The sequence below is a fragment of the Centrocercus urophasianus genome, unplaced genomic scaffold, assembly GCF_019232065.1.
Source record: "Centrocercus urophasianus isolate 14NV4802_14NV808 unplaced genomic scaffold, USGS_Curo_1.0 seq_23, whole genome shotgun sequence".
Taxonomy (NCBI): domain Eukaryota; kingdom Metazoa; phylum Chordata; class Aves; order Galliformes; family Phasianidae; genus Centrocercus; species Centrocercus urophasianus.
The window spans coordinates 17,533,050-17,549,133 of NW_024884789.1; the positions used below are offsets into that span (position 1 = coordinate 17,533,050).

At 56.6% G+C, this 16,084-nt stretch overlaps 3 protein-coding genes across 3 annotated transcripts; 1 reads left to right on the forward strand and 2 right to left on the reverse strand.

The window, feature by feature from the left end:
• ULK3 (unc-51 like kinase 3) lies at positions 1-3,447 on the reverse strand. Its single transcript, XM_042824484.1, has 15 exons — positions 3,387-3,447; positions 2,714-2,860; positions 2,522-2,626; positions 2,310-2,453; positions 1,841-1,923; positions 1,615-1,770; positions 1,437-1,542; positions 1,252-1,292; positions 1,073-1,175; positions 915-979; positions 751-829; positions 636-676; positions 508-555; positions 368-422; positions 1-271 (listed from the first exon to the last, which is right to left on the reverse strand). The coding sequence occupies exons 2-15, from the start codon at positions 2,805-2,807 to the stop codon at positions 255-257; spliced, it is 1,137 nt and encodes a 378-aa protein (XP_042680418.1). The 5' UTR covers positions 2,808-2,860; positions 3,387-3,447; the 3' UTR covers positions 1-254.
• A 793-nt stretch (positions 3,448-4,240) lies between these two features.
• On the reverse strand, positions 4,241-13,164 carry SCAMP2 (secretory carrier membrane protein 2). Its single transcript, XM_042824485.1, has 9 exons — positions 13,024-13,164; positions 10,172-10,252; positions 9,462-9,551; positions 8,641-8,758; positions 7,928-8,056; positions 7,248-7,407; positions 6,658-6,759; positions 5,303-5,420; positions 4,241-4,908 (listed from the first exon to the last, which is right to left on the reverse strand). The coding sequence occupies exons 1-9, from the start codon at positions 13,078-13,080 to the stop codon at positions 4,762-4,764; spliced, it is 1,002 nt and encodes a 333-aa protein (XP_042680419.1). The 5' UTR covers positions 13,081-13,164; the 3' UTR covers positions 4,241-4,761.
• A 70-nt stretch (positions 13,165-13,234) lies between these two features.
• Positions 13,235-16,080, forward strand: MPI (mannose phosphate isomerase). Its single transcript, XM_042824722.1, has 8 exons — positions 13,235-13,312; positions 13,394-13,521; positions 13,610-13,810; positions 13,887-14,028; positions 14,110-14,292; positions 14,399-14,572; positions 14,643-14,851; positions 15,399-16,080. The coding sequence occupies exons 1-8, from the start codon at positions 13,297-13,299 to the stop codon at positions 15,615-15,617; spliced, it is 1,272 nt and encodes a 423-aa protein (XP_042680656.1). The 5' UTR covers positions 13,235-13,296; the 3' UTR covers positions 15,618-16,080.
• Positions 16,081-16,084: the final 4 nt, after the last annotated feature.

Below are 16,084 nucleotides of genomic sequence, written 5' to 3' on the forward strand. Positions count from 1 at the left end.
TCGGGGTGAGCTGCAGGCTGTGCACGCAAGAGCCGCGTGCCTGCACGAAGCAGCAGCAGCCGCCGCCGCCGCGCTGCCCAGCCAGCGGAGGGAATTGGAGTGGAATAACCTGCCCGCCGCGGGCACGCAGGCTGCTGCTGCAGCAGACGTTCCAGGCAGGGACTCCTCCTGACGGGAAAATTGCAGTCACGCTCAGCCCAGCCGTCTCCTCGGCCATCTGCAGCGCCGCGGCGCCAGCAGCATCCCGTTGAGCATCACTGCAAGGTGCAGGCTGTGGGGGGGAAAGGACAGAGGGGACGGTCAGGTCAGCTGGCCGGGAGGGCTCTGCAGGCACAGAGCTCGTAGATAAAAGGATGTGGGGACTCACAGCTCCGGACGGAGTCTGCCAGAGCCTCTTTGCCCATGGACTGCGCCTCCCGCATCTGCACGGGCAGAGAAACAGCCACCATCAGTACCGCAAGGCCACCACCATCAGCCCCCAAACACCAATGTTTCCTCCAGCCCTACCTTGATCTGATCCTTCAGGTACTCTGCCCGCGACATCAGGGTCTGGATCTGATGGACAGACACAGGGAGCTCCATCAGTGCGGTGTCCCCGTGGGGTTGGAGGGGTCGGGGCAGGTGCTGGGGCTCACCTCCGCATGCAGCAGCTCCCGTCTCCTCCCCGCTGGCTCTGCTGCAGGGTGCGGGCGTGGGGTCAGCAGGACATAGGACTCATCCCCTTGACCTCCCCCCTCCTTCCTAACTCACCAGCCAGGAGCAGCAGCAGCTCGCCCAGGCTCTGCTGGTACAGCTCCAGGGTATCATCGTCATCCTTGCCTTCCTCCTCCTGCAAGAGACCCTGGCTATCACCAGGAGAGACCAGGGTGGGCTCCATCCCCATGAGCATCTGGACCCCAAAATCCAGCACTCACCCTCGCCACGGCCACCGAGGCCATCTCCAGTGCAGCACAGAGCCGCGGCTTGTCCTTGGCCATCTCTGCAAGGAGACAGATGGGGAACACCTTCAGCCTGCTGGGCCACCCCATGGGCAGATCCCCACCACGCATGCTGGCTCGGCCCCATTGAACACCTTTGAGGATCTCCCTGGCCGGGTTTCCCTGCTGCAGGAGGTTCTTGCTTTTGGAAGCAACCAGCACCTTCAGCTCCTCCGCTCTGGAGATGTACTGCCCCACCTGTGGCAGTGGGGCTGGGTGAAGCACTGTGCCCTGGAGACACCCCAATGGATGGTCCCTCCCATCCCACACTCACCTTTGCCCGGATGGCTTCTTTGCGACGAGCGTCGCTTTCATCTGGGGACAAAAGGGGGTCCAACGTCAGGGTTGGGGGCAGCAGCACATCCTGGGGGTGCCACAATCCCATACCTGACCACATGAGCTCCATCCTCTGCCCCTTTCTATCCCTCCCCACAACCACTCAGGAACGCGGGGACTCACAGTGCAGAGCGGGCACAAAGTACTCCAGAGCTTTGCAGTAGAGACTGAGCGCAGCAGACGCGTCCCCCTCCTGATCCTTCTTCACCGCCTCCACCACCAGGTTGGTCTGGAGGTGATGAGGGCTCAGGACCAGGGTTTGGTCCCACCACATCCCATCGCCGTCCACCCCACCACTCACCGCCTTGCAGAAGCTCTCGGGGCCAGGCACGTGCTCCATGTCCACAAAGGGATGGGCGAAGAACTCCTCGAAGGAGATGCGCTTCAAGGGGTCCCTCTCCAAGAGGCGCTGCAGGAGATCTCGGCACTCCGGGGACAGCAGAGGCCTGCTGGGCAGCTGGGCAGGGACAGCGGTGGCACCGGGTGGCACAACCCAAAGGCCCGACCCCATGCCATCTCAACGTTACCTCGATGGCTCGGTCGCTGCGGATCTTCTCCTCCAGCTCGGCAAACGAGCGGGAGGCAAAGGGGGGTCGCCCAAAAAGTGCCTCTGCAAAGAGGAGAGCAGTGAGGGGGGTCACTTGGGGGAGCACCCTGTAGTCTTCTTGGTCCCACTGACATCAAGCCAAGGCTCCCATGGCTTTTCCCTCTGCCCTACGGTGGACAAACAGATATCAACATAGTGGACGTGACCAGGGTAGGCATCATGAACACAGTGGACACCGCCATGGCCAACATCACTATGGGAGAGGTTACCACCCAGCACCCATAGGGCTGGACTGCACCCACACCAGGACGGGGCCCTCCACAATAAGGTCTGTCCAGGTGCACGTGATCTCCTAAACACAACGGGGTTGGTCCCCACCTTTTTTGGGACACCGGGGTGCTAGGGGATATTAGGGTGCAGAGAGATGGGTGCACAGAAGAAGGACCCACCGTAAAGGATGACGCCCACTGACCACAGGTCCACCCTGGCGTCGTACTGCTGGCGGCACACCATCTCGGGGGCCATGTAGAGCGGGGAGCCTCGCAGCACGTGCTTCTCATCCCATGGTGACATGTACTGCGCGAAGCCGAAATCTATGGGGAAAGCACGGTGAGGGATAACCTACCACCGCCCCACAGCATCCTAGGGCAGGGGACCTGACCTGCCAGCTTCAGCTGAGGGTTCTCCGGGGTGCTGAGCAGGATGTTCTGAGGCTTGAGGTCCAGGTGGGAGATATTGTGATCGTGGAGGAACTTCAGGGCGCAGGCTAGAAAGATAAGCAGGGAGGTGGGATGCTGGCACCCACACCAAGAGTCCCAATGGTCCTCATCCCTCAAACCCACGTGGTTCTCACCGAGCTGCTGCAGGAAGATACGTGCCACCTTCTCAGGCAAGATCCTCCGCATACGGATGAAGCGGGAGAGGTCCCCACCGGCACAGAACTCCATGATCAGGTAGATGTGGTCACTGTCCCACTGCAAGGCGACCCCAGCTGGCCTCACTGCATCGCCCCAGACCCCAAAGGGCCACATGGGACCCTCAGACCCACAGGAAGCTCCAATCCTACGGGATGCCTCCAGCCCTATGGGAAGTTCCAGCCCTATGGGATGCCTCCAGCTCCATGGGAAGTTCCAGCCCTGTGGGATGCCTCCAGCTCCATGGGAAGTTCCAGCCCTATGGGATGCCTCCAGCCCCACGGGAAGCCCCCAGCATCATGGGATACCCCAACCTCACAGGGTACCCCAGTCCTATGGGATTCTCCAGTCCCACAGGATGCCTCCAATGCCATAGGAAGCTCCAGCCCTATGCAATGCCTTTTACCCCACGGGATCCCCCAGCCCCACGGGATGCCCCTAACCCCATGGGATGCCCCAGCCCCACGGGAAGCTCCAACCCTATGGGATGCCCCCAGCCTCATAGGGCACCCCAGCCCTATGGGAAGCTCCAATCCTACAGGATCCCCAGCCCCACGGGATGCCCCAAATCCCATGGGATCCCCCAAGTCCAAGGGATGCCCACAGCCCCACCTGGAAGTCCTTGAGCTCCACGATGTGTGGGTGCCGGATGGTCTTAAGGATCTCGATCTCAGTGAGCAGGTTCTCCACCGAGGCCCTGTTGAGGCTCCTCTTGCTCACACATTTGACAGCCACCACCTCGCGCGTGTCCCTCTGCCGGGAGACGAGCGGAGACCACCGTGGAGCGACCCCACACCCCACAAACCTCCGAGATTCCGCCCTCCCCAAGATCTCAAGGAGGGAGAGCCCGCAGGGTGCGAAGCTCCGTGCTCCCGCACCTTGCTGTACGCTTTGTACACCGTGGCGTAGGTGCCGGTGCCGAGGCGTTCGGTGAGCACGAAGCCGTCCAGGCGCGGAGGGGCGCATCCCCCCCCCCGGCCATGCCGCCCCGCCGCCCGGTTCCGGCTCCGGCTCCGTCCGCAGCTCCGCCCCGGCAGGAAGGGGCGGGTTTCGCTGCCCACGGTGCTTCTCAGCTGGGTAATTGGGATAAGGGGCAGGATGGTGGCGATAAAGGAGCTTGTATTTCCTTCTACCGGCGTCGCTTCGCTGCCCTTCGTTCTGCTCCGTGCGGTGAGAACCCACTCCCCCCTCCTCACCTCCAGCATGCGAGTAAAACAAAACCCCACCTGTCCATCTCCCAGCTCGCACTGATCCCTTCTCTCCTATTGTCCTGCAGGCAAGTTCCAGCCCTATGGAATCCCCCAACCCCATAGGAAGCCCTCAGCACCATGGCATACCGCAATCACTGGGGCACAGAGGCAAGTCTTCAAGGTGGGAATGATGAGCATTATAAATCCCCCTCCTCTAAACCCCCACCTGCTCCCAGGTTTTCCCTCCTGCCAACATCACTCAGGCTGCGGAGCACATAAAGAGGTCAAAATGCAGCATCGTGTTAAGTGTAGTAAACCAGAGGTACAGTTTTCCGCTCGTAAAATTAACAACAAACTACATGCAAGTTACAAAATCCATCCCCTCCCTCCCTCCACCCCCCCCCGGGAAAAAAAAAAACAAAAAAACAAACAGCAGGATGAAATCAAGTTGTTCATAGCACAGGCCGATAGAAAAGAAAGTAAAATCGAAATTCCTGCTTCTCACCTCCCTGCTACAAGACTGGGTGAGAGGAGGAAGAGACAAATGCTCTGTATGGCCTGGACAGAGATGGATATTTGCTTTGGAGAACATCTCCCCCTCTCCCCACGTCCTTGAGCAAAGCAGGGAAACTAACTGTCACAAACGGAGGCCAGCTGAAGCTAAAATGCAGATCTCTTCTCATTGGAGTCGGCATCACAGAGCTAACAATGGTACCCACGAAAAGTGCATCGTTAGAAAATGAAGGTTGGGGTGACAATGGAAGGGGAAGCGAGGCAGAGGCGGCCCTTGGGGAGGGCTAATTGCCCCGGAAAGCACTGTGTGCAGCTGAGGAGGCCGCCCCGGCCGCCACGTTCTGGAAGCTCCTGTTGGTGAGGATGCCTTGGGAAAACTCTTCCTGAGCCCTTTGGAAGCTGGCTCCCGTGCGCCGGTACAGGGAATGCACCTGGGAAACAGAGCAAGAGAAAAACCATCAGCCTGCAGGTGTAAGGAATGCACACAGAGCCTTCTGTCGCTCGCAGTTCTGGTGCGTGAGCTTGAGGTGTGTGTCTGAACAGGGCGAAGCTTGGGAGCTTGCTGGCCACCTCCTCTGCACTGTTAATGTCATGCCTTGCTGCAGCATCTGCTCCTCCTATCCATCCTGCTCCCCTTCCCAGAGTGGCTGCTTGCTCACCCCTCAGTCCAAGCAGTCCAGCGCTGACACAGAAAGCACCACCCGCACCATTTTGGGAGCGCTCTGACTTCAGGAAAACGCCGATCCCCAGCCCAAAAGATGAGAGGTGGCAACCCCACGAGCATATATCCCAGCCCCAGGGATTCTGCAGCTCCAAACCACTCACCTGCTTGAGGAGGAAGAGCGAGAGAACCGCACAGAGCGTGAAGAACCCTGCCACCACCATCATGATGATGGCCACAGCCACGTTCCCACGCAGCTCTGACAGCGCCGCAATCCAGCCACTGGAAGAGAGAGCGGGGTAAGCACGCTGTGTTACGGCTCTGTCCCCAGCACACCCCGCTTTCAGGCAGCAAGCAGGTGCTGTCAGAAATCACGACAGCCCAAACACCTCAAAACGTAGCTAGGTGACATCAGGAGAGGCCGGTGTGGCTGAGAACTGGATGGCAGATCTGGAGCCCAGAGCTACGTGTCGTGGTGACAGCTCTCCAAGTGACGGGAAGGGGAGAAAGAGGGGGGAATGAAGTGAAAGGCTGCAAAAAAAAGCTCTCCTGTGACAACTGGCAGCTCCTAAGACGACTCTGGGAGATCTCAGCGCTTGGCTGCGGGTCAAAACACCGAGCTGCCTCACTCGAAACATCCTCTTGCAGTGCTACAGGAAAGCAGCTCTCCAGCTGAGCAAGCCATGGGCCACCAGGAGGCTGGAGACCCAACAGGATGGTTTGGTTCACTCATGTGCTGTGCAACTCCTTGTGCATGAAAAGCAGAAATGCAACACGGTGCACTGCAGCTAAAAATAAATCTGCTGTCTGGCTCGAGGAGACAGAGCTGAAAGTTCAACGCATGCTCTCCAAAGCTGGCCTAAAAATGGAGTGCCCCCTCCCAGCTCCCCTTGATTAAGGGGTGGGGGGAGCACAAGGACAGCTCTGCCCATGAGCTGCTCTGCAGGCAGCGGGCAAAAATAGAGAGCACTTTCACTGCACTCATCTCCTGAAGGCTCTCCCTCGGGGGAAAACCACTGTTAACCTTTTCTCTGTTCCTCACAAGCACCACAGGAACGCGAGAATCTGATCCGCAGCGAGGTGAAAAGAAATGCAGTGCTTTTGTTGTGGGGAGGAGAGGGATAATGTGGGGGCTTGGACTAACAACAAGAAAGGGTGAGATTCCTCAGCCCCGTGCTACAGTCCCCAGAGAAGGGAGGAAGCCTTCCCTACAACGGGGAAGGCTCTGTTCAGAGACACCATCAGTGTAATCAAAGGGATGGGAAACGCTTAGGAAAAGAATTGCAGAGTAGGACTGGGAGATTCCACACTGTGGCAGCAGCAGAAGTGTGTGTGCCTTCACTGGGACTAAAAGAGGATAAGCAGAGGAGACAGACACACCAGCTGAGACCTGCCAACACTGTGTGCCAGGCAAGAGACACGGGAGAAGGAACAGACAGCTGTCAGCAAGAGAGCAGCACCGGGCCCCACAGCTCCTGACACCAGAGCAGGGCTGCACAGCACGCTCAGCTGAGCTTACCTGTCTCCCCAGCCAGGGATGCCAACAGCCTGGATGACGTAGATTGCTATTTGGCAGAAGAAGACGAAAAAGAAGACGAAGAAGCTGAAGGAGCTGTCAGACCTGCAGGAGAGACAGCAGCAGGAGTGAAACTCAAAGATATATAATTCCTGGACAGATTCCCTCCTCGGAGAAGAGGGAACATTTTCAGTGATGAACTTCCTGCTAAAGGAAGGTGGTTTCAGAAGGAACTTGTGCAGTGATAAGACTTCAAATGCATCCACTGCATACTGCAACACTGCCCAGGGAGATGGGGTGAAGACAGCTTCCTTAACAGGCACAGCACGCTCAGCAAATGACTGCACCAAACAGTTTTCTTAGGAAAATTAGGACCCTGTGTTAGCTAGGCCTACACTTCACAATAAAAAAGGATCACTATAATCAAGTTCCATCAGATATTCCTATTATATTTAGGCACAAGTGGGTTTGATCTGTTCAAGAGCGCAAAGAGCTGGAAAAATCCTGCAGGCAATATTGTATTGGAACAGATCAAACCAAAGCTCCTCCCACTACAAGCTCTATTCCCCATCACAGTGGAAAACAGTACTTGCCTGAAAGCCTTGTAGATCGGTCGGTACCAGCAGAGAAAGGCACAAGGGGTGAATAAAACAAACCACAGGATCGAGAGACCGAAGTCTACTCCTTTTTCTGAGTGAACCGTGAACCACGCCAAGCAAGCGAGCAGATTTAGGAGCAGAGTAACCGAATGCACTGCTCAGGATGGAAGAGAGAAGAAGCATCAGTCAATTCCCAGGAAACTCAAATCTCCTCAAGCATCTCTCGCTGGACACGTGAAGCTCTGCAAAAGTTCCTTTGGGCCATTTCATTTCCTTTCTTTCACTGGAAGGGAAACGGGGCTCAACCTCAGCACCTCATCTGACCCTGCTGCTTGCAAACCATTCTGAAATGTTTGCAGAGCATCACAGCTGATCACAAACGCAGCTGAGAGGGTTTTGCACCCGATCCCAAAAGTGCACTACCCAGCCACCACCTTCCTGAGCCTCACACTGTGAAGTCTCTGGTAAACAACCACCAAAACTCTGTGACAAATGAGCTACTCCCAAAGCAAAAACCCGACCTGCTGACCTTGACATGTCTTCACAGACAAGGAAGAGAGGCATTATTTCCCCTGTACAGACAACACCTGCAGCATTCAGTGCAGAGCAAAGTTCAGCACTTGATTCAGAATCTCCATAGGAAGAATTTTTATGGCAGTTCAGTCGTTACTCACGCATCCACAGGTAATAAAGCATCTTGCATATCCGCTGGTAGTCAGCTGGGATGTCTGCAGAGAAATCCTGATAAAAGCACGGCTTGATTGGACACTTCCTGGGAAGGGGTGGCCAGTTGTTCTGCCTTGCTGTGGAAGGGACAAAAGAACAGTTCTTTGCTTGCTCTTCTCTGGTCAGAAGAGCCATTGGCACGCCTTGTTTGTAAGCTGCACTCATATCTACTGACATCAACAGCCTGGGGAAGGCTGGGTCTCAGTGAGTTTGAGCAGGGGTGCATTAACCTGTGAAATAGAGCAACCTAGAGTTGAAAGCTTTCCTCTGTGGGAGGCAGAGTTTCTGCGTGAAGGCCAAAAAACCATCATGAGCATTTGGGACTACGAGTCCAGGCTCAATCATTCAGGGTTAGGGGAAAATACTGTTTGGCTCTGATTAAGAAACCATCGAGACTGATAAAAAGCCAGAGCTGGACTCCAGTAGCTCATCTCAGAGCTCATTTCCTGCCCAGCCCTTCAGTAGACAGTTACACTACAAGCCACAGAGGGACAGGTGCAGCCCCTGAGGGCTGCCACAGCCATGAAAAGCTAGAGACAAAGAGAGGCATTCCTTTGAACAGGCCAAAGCCACTTCTACCAGCAACCAAGCTGATAAACCAAGCAGCACGGGCATCCCCAGGCACCACGTAGCTGCAGGCAAGGCAGGAAGTACTACTCACGATTAATGCTGGCTGCATTGTTCTGCAATTCCCTTTCCTTCTTCTCCAGCTCAGCTGCCTTCCTCTCTAGTTCTGCCTGCTGCTGAAGCAGCCCGGCCTGTGCTGCTGCAGCCACAGCCTAAAGAAGGTGGAATGAAAGTAAGTCCTTCAGCCCTTCCCCACCCAAGACAGTGGCAATGCCAACTGCCAGCACATCAGATGCCAAACTGGAAGGGAAATGCAAATTCAATAGCAAAGGAGGACAAGTTTGAAAACTGAGTGCCTGTGGAACATCCCGAGGCTGGCTTCCTGCCTTAAATGCTGGAGGACTAGATTAAAACCGATACAGGACTCAGTCCAGGGGTTCCCCTCAGTTCCACTCCTAACCTACTGGAAAATAGGGTAGGAGGAGTCCTCAAGAGGCTCCATTCCATCTCCTTTCAGCAAAGCTATGCTTTCCCTGCAGCTGCTTCTACTTTCCAGCTAGCTTTGTTGCTCTGAGTGCTATCCAATACCTCACCTGCAAGGCACACATACCTCCTCACCCTCTTATCAGTGCCTGTAAGGCAGCAGATCCCCCTGCCTATGGGCTCCCATCAAAGCCTTGCCTCGATCTCCTTTCATTACAAGCTGATTTTTTGGTCTAACAGGGACTTTCCCAGATACAACTTTTGCAGGCTTCAGACCCACTCTTATCTCTTCCATCCCTCAAAGATGGGGTGGCTCCCCAGGAGACCCTCTGACCTCACTGTGCACAGCTGAACAACATCCAGTGGCATTATTCTGCCCCAGCAGAGCTACCCCCACGTCTCCAACTCACAAAGGAGCTCCTTCTCCCATACCTGTGGGGTGGGCTCCACTGATGTCTGCAGAACAGCAGGCTGTGAGTGGCCAGAGGGCTGCGTGGCCGGCGCCGTCCTCGCTGCATTTGTCTGGAAGCAAAGAGCAAGAAGGGAACAGTGTCACAAACTGCTTCCTTAAGCAAAGCACAGCTCAGACTTGAGCATTGCTACGACAAACGGGAGGCAATTCTATGCTCTCAAAAAATGTGTTCCATCCTCGACACCCCGGGGATGTGGCACCCAAGGATTATGGGCATCGGGCAAAAGAGAAAGCAGGTGGGGTTCTGAGCAGCTGTTTAAATCACAAGTATTATTTTTATCCCTGTTTCCTGCTCTCCTTTTCCCCACCTCGGCGACCAGAAAACAAGACTGAAGCTCTTGCAGTGATCCATTGGTGCTAGCAAGTATTTGGTGCTAGCAAGCTCAGCTCCCAATGCAGAGCCCAAATAAATACTGATGATGCCACAACACATCTTCCTCTTCACACAGCTTTACTGGGAGAAACAGTTCCAGAGGAACACAGAGCTCCAGCAAGGAGTTTCAGTGCTCTCTGGCTTGCAGCCTGCCACACACACAACACCCATGGGGAAATCAGCTGTGAATGCCTCTTGTTTTTTTTCCCCCCCCCCTTCATTTAAGCTGCACCCACCAAGGGACCCTTTAGACTGCTGAAACCAAGGCCAAGACACCCAGTGCAAACACACACGTACCAGCTGGGAGCTCTCAGAAAAGGGGTTGAATTCATCCAAGCCGCTCTGGCTGGCATTTGTGAGCTGTGTCACCGAGGGATCCTGAAGGAAGCAAGCAAAGCCAAATGAGCATCAGGCACAAGGCTCCACGAACTCAAACGCCACCCGCTCTGCCCACCTCCCAGCCCTCTGCTCGCTGGGAACAGGACTGCTGGGTGATGTTCGTGGCCTGCGATGCCTTTAGTGGGGTGAGGACAGACACTGGCTTGCTGGGATGAGTACTGAATCCAGAAGACAGCATCCCTGCGGGCAGCCTGCCTGACTCAGCAGCTGGGTGAGCCGAGGACACCAGCCCAGAACATTTCTGGTCCTCCAGCTCTCCCAGCTGGAGGCAGCTCACACGGTTCTGTGACAGTGCTGTCCCTTGGGGCACACACAGATATACGCTCCTATGTAGGCAGGAAGCAAATCTGAAGAACTACAACATTTTTATTTGTACTCAGAGCAGTTCCTACTTGAAAGCACCTCCCTCTCCTCATCTGCAAAGCACGCAGCATTTTATGTACGTTGATTTCCGCAAACAGATTATTTTTAATAGACAGATTTTGACCTCAGCAGCAACTCCAATCACCGATAATTACGGAAGTGAGGCCCTTTGTGAGCTCAGGAATCCAGCTGCCTGGTTGAACAGCCTGTCAATATGGGTGTAGCCAAAGAAAACTAAAAGAAGCCATTTTTTATTCCTCCTTCCGCCAACGGCTCACATCTTGAGCTCAGGCAATTCCGTGGTTAACGGGGCAAGAAGCATTCGAGGCTGAGACTGAGCAAGAGTGAACAATTCCAGCGTGCAGAGGCCAACTGAGCCCACATGTTGTGGAAAAGCCCTTAGGTTCTTTTCAGCACAGAGGTCCCCTGGGCTTTAAGTGTTGCCTCCTACCACGTGAGAGGTGCAGAGGGTGGTTAATGAGTAATGCTGCACCTCCCCTCGCTGCTGGGCACACTGCTTAGCACACCATAACTTCTCTGTGCCCACACTGTAGCTTCAGTTGAGGGCAGGCAAGGCTGAGCCCAGCTGACATCCACCAGGCTGCAGGAGGAAAAGAAACCTTCATAAAAGCGCAGGAATAAGAAAGGAAAAGCTGCACACCATTGGAAGAGAATCATTAAACTGAAGGAAAAGCAACAGGGAATGAGGAGATGCGCTGGGACAACGAGGCACATGTTTTTTCTTTCCATCCCTTGCTTCCAGAGGGAAGGGAAGCCCTGCAGTTAATTTGACAGTGGCACTGCTATCAGAAAGGCCAGGAGAACAGCACTGTTCCCAGTAACACCAACAGGAAGAATGCTCCCACCACTCCACTTAGCCACAGCTTGATATTAAATGATCTCATCTTCCAGCACGGCTTTAAATTAAGTACTTAATTAGCTTAACTGCCTGCCACTACACAAGTGTGCCTAAATGACACACAAAAAGCAGAGCCCTTGCAGTGTTTGGACACACATCGGTGTGCCCTGAGCGGTGCAGCTCCTACAAACCATATTTGTAGGAGATATCACAGGTCATTTCCACCAGCTGCAAACTCACACGCAGCTGGTCCTCTGGAAATGAACTCAAGGTTGATCCTTCGTGCTGCAAAACACAGAAAATGTGGCTCCATTTGATCACTGAGATGCTTTGCAGGCTGCTACCCATGCAGCAAGGCACCTGGCTGTCCTCCTTTAGGGAAGCAGCCATGCTCTTCTCAGCTCTGGACGTCACGCTCTTTTCCTTCCTGATGAGTAATTGCTTGTTGGACTCCTGCAAATCTCCTCAAGCTGTTTCCTGTTCCAGAGCCCAGGGGAAGCCTGTAACCCGAAGGCACTCACCCAGCTGGGCTGAGCCTGCCTCAGGGACATGCTGTCAGTTATAGGAGCGACCTACAGTGCCAGCAGATCCCCCGCTGCCCCTCTCACCACAGCCCTCACTATCTGTATAGACACATGGTGCCGACTGTCATCATTTCAGGTTCCCAAGCGTGGAATAATTCTCCATTTGAAATGAATTGTGTTAATAGGAAAGCTTAGAAGAATCACAGAATCGTTCTGAGCTGGAAGGGACCCTTAAAGGCCATCTGGTGCAACTCCCCCACAACGACCAGGGACACCCACAGCACAGTGAGGTGCTCAGGCCCAGCCCGATTCCTAAAATTCTGTCTTGACACAGAACTGCTGTAGCAAGGTGCATGCTGTAGTACTTCAAGACAACAACCGGTGCTAGGAAGGATGCTCCTCTGCTTCCTTCCATTCTCACAGAACAAGGGAATGCAAAGACTGAGCACAAGGTGAGAGAGCTCACCAAGAACACCACAGGGTTGCTGAAATAACACAACAATTGCCCAAAGAAGAGCCCACTGCGCCATTCCTGGTTCCACAAAGACCCACTCAAACCCAACCCTGTGTCTGAAAGGTGCCCAAGCGCTGCTCGAGCTCTGTGCTGAGAGTCAGACAAACCCCAAACGGCTGCAGCAGAGGCTCCCGCTGGGCCGTAGTGACCCCAGGGAAAGGCCGTGCCACCCCCTCCTCCGCCAGTAACAACAAGAAGTTCTCAGCCCTCACAGCCCCCGGAAAGGCCGAGGCCCGGAGCGAGGCAGGTCCCGGGTCCCAAATAGCGCCGGACCCCACGAGCGCGGCCCCGGGGGGCGCCGGACACTGCCGCGATGCGCACCCCCCCCCGGTCCCGCCCCCCCGCTCCGATTGGCTGCGGCCGGGGGGAGCAGCGCCGCCATTGGACGGCGCGGTTTCACTCAGCGCCACGTCTCGCCGGCCGCGAGGGGAGGGGAGGGGAGCGGAGCGGGGAGGAAGAGAAGGAAAAGGAGAGCGGGCCCGGAGCGCACCTGGAAAGGGTTCACGTCCACCGGATCGGCGAACGGGTTGGTGTCGAAACTCGACATGTAGACGGTGCCGGCCGAGCGTCGCCGCTCCGCTCCGCGCTGCCGCCCTCCGCTGTTTCTCCACCGCTTCCGGGAACGCCAGCGCGCCTGCGCCGAGCGCCACGTGACCTCAACGTGCGTCGACTGTGTGTGACGTCACGACGCCACGAGAGGGGGCGGGGCGTGCTGTGAGCGGCCCAGCGGGCGGCGCTCCTGGGGGACGCGTCGGCAGCGCACATGGCGGAGCCGCGAGGTGAGCGCCGGGCGGGGCGTTCCGGGGGGGTGGACATGCGTGGCGGCAGCGGCGGTGACAGCCGTCCTCCCTGTCCCGCAGTGTTCCCGTTGCGTTGCCCGGTGAGGAACTATGCCTGGGGGCAGCACGGGCTGCGTAGCGCCGTGGCACAGCTGGTGGCCAGCGGGGACCCGGCGGCAAGCATCGAGCCCGAGCGGCCATACGCCGAGGTGAGGCCGTCCCGCCGTCCCCGTGTCCCGCCGTCCCCGTGTCCTGCCGTTCCTCCGCGGCTGACCGGGCCGTAACGCTGTCCCCCAGCTATGGATGGGCGCCCATCCCAGCGGTGATGCCGAGGTGTTGGATGGCCGTGACCTTCCGCAGACGTTGGGTTCCTGGCTGGCCGAGCACCCTGCCTGCCTGGGCCCCAAGGTGTGCGATGCCTTTGGCGGCCGCCTGCCCTTCCTTTTCAAGGTGCTGTCCGTCCGCACCGCCCTCTCCATCCAGGCTCACCCCAACAAGGTAAGCGTGCCCCAACTTGTATCCACGGTGACGCCGCCACCACCCAGCCGTGGGGACATCCCTGTGTCACCCCTAGGAGCTGGCAGCCAAGCTGCACGCCCAGTTCCCCCAGCACTACCCCGATACCAACCACAAACCCGAGATGGCCATCGCGCTCACTCCCTTTGAGGGGCTGTGTGGCTTCCGGCCCGTGGAGGAGATCGCTGCCTTCCTGCGGGGTAAGCCCTGCTGGGTGGAGAGGAGGGATGCAGGGTGCCCATCCCGGTGGCCTCGCAGTGCCTGATTGGCCCCCATCATAGCTGTCCCCGAGCTGCGGGCGCTGGTGGGTGAGGTGGCAGCTGAGCAGTTGGAGCGCAGCGCCAGCCATGATCCCCGCGGCGTCTCGGCCGCCCTGCGTGTCTGCTTCACCTGCCTGATGAAGAGCGAGAAGGAGACCTTCAGCCAGCAGCTCAGCCTGCTGGTGGAGAGGATTTCCCAACAAGGTGGGCAAAATTCCCACCTGCAGGATGGTGGAACCCCGATCTGTGGGGAGGATCCAAGCTCCATTTGGGTGGGCTCCCACTAACCCCAGCTGTGCTCCTCTTGCAGCGGCCAAAGGGCAGGACACGTCCCCAAGCAATGGGGACCTGCTGCTGCGCCTGCACGCTCAGTTCCCCGGGGATATTGGCTGCTTCTCCATCTACTTCCTCAACGTGGTGAGGCTGGAGCCCGGCGAGGCCATGTTCCTGGCAGCCAATGAGCCCCACGCCTACCTGCAGGGAGGTGAGCTCAGGGATGGGCACACGGCACAGGGTCCATTGCACCAGTGTGCAGTGACATCCCTTCCCCACAGACTGTGTGGAGTGCATGGCGTGCTCAGACAACACGGTGCGTGCTGGCCTCACCCCCAAATTCATTGATGTGCTCACGCTCTGTGAGATGCTCAACTACACGCCAGCACCCAGCAGCTCCAAGATCTTCCCAGCTGTGCAGAGCCCTCTGGACCCATGCGTCTTCATCTATGATCCACCCGTGCCTGACTTCACGCTGATGAGGATAGAGGTGAGCTGGGTGTGTTTTTAGGGTCCTCAGAGCTGCTCCCGCAGGGCAGGGAAACCCCAAAGCTGCTCAGCTGATCCCATGGTACCCCAGTTCTAGGTTTTCTTCCTGAATGAGTTTTGGCTGTTGGGAACATCAGCTTTCCCACTTCCTGACCGTGCTCTTTGCAGGATGTAGGATGGGTTGGGTTGGCTTAGAAGGACTTTAAAGACCATCTCAAGCCAATCCTCTGCCCCTTCACTAGCCCAGGTTCCCAGCGCCCCACCCAGAATGGCTCTGAGCACCTCCAGGGATCCTATCCCCAATTTCTCTGGACGCCCTGATGTTGCCTAAACTTGGGGTTTCTCAGTGTGGGTTTGCTGGAGGATGGCGACCAGCCCCTCTCCATCCCATATTCTTCCTGAGGTTTGCTCAGCTTCTTGAGCAGCTTTGGGTGTAGGGACAGCGAGGAAGGAGTCTTGGGTCTGCAGAAAGAGTGGGGAAGGGGAATGAGTGCCTTTAGTCCCAGAGAGAAGGAAAGCTGCAGGAGATCCGCACTGTTCTGTTGCAGATTCCCTCCTCAATCAAGCTCTACCTCATCTCTGCACTGGACTCTGCCAGTATCCTGCTGGTGATCCAGGGTACGGCCATGGGCACCTCTACAGCTGCTGCATCTGAAATGACCCTGCGCCGGGGCTCCGTGATCTTCATCTCTGCCAACGAGAGCATCTCCATGCACCTGTCCTCATCTGAGGGGATGCTGCTTTTCCGAGCCTGCTGCCTGCTCTGAGCAGGATCCCCAGCATCCCCGCACACCAGGGTAGATAGAAACCAAAGTAGGCTTGGCCAGTAGCTCAGAAGTCACCCCAGAAGTGAACCTCAAAGCAACCTGCATCCAGTTTCTAGAAGCAACTCACACTCCTCTGCTTTCTGAACCAGCTCTTTGGGGCTGAGACACTCGTGTCCCCATAGTGTCACAGCCCCCAGGGCCAGTCCTTACCAGTGCTGCTAACACCATCTGACAATTATTTATGTTTCGTTTGGTGTTGTGGCTTTGTTGGGTTCTTCTAGGAACCGCTGCTTACACCTGCAAATGTGATGCTGAGGCTTCCACCAGGAGGAAGGAGACTTGGGATCAGCTGGGTGCTGGATGCCCCCTTGTCCACCTGCCCATGGAGTGGCTTCATGTGGCAGTGGGGTCTGGAGGTCCTCAAGTGACCGGTGCTCTGAATAAAGTGGTGACTTTGTCCTCAGCCT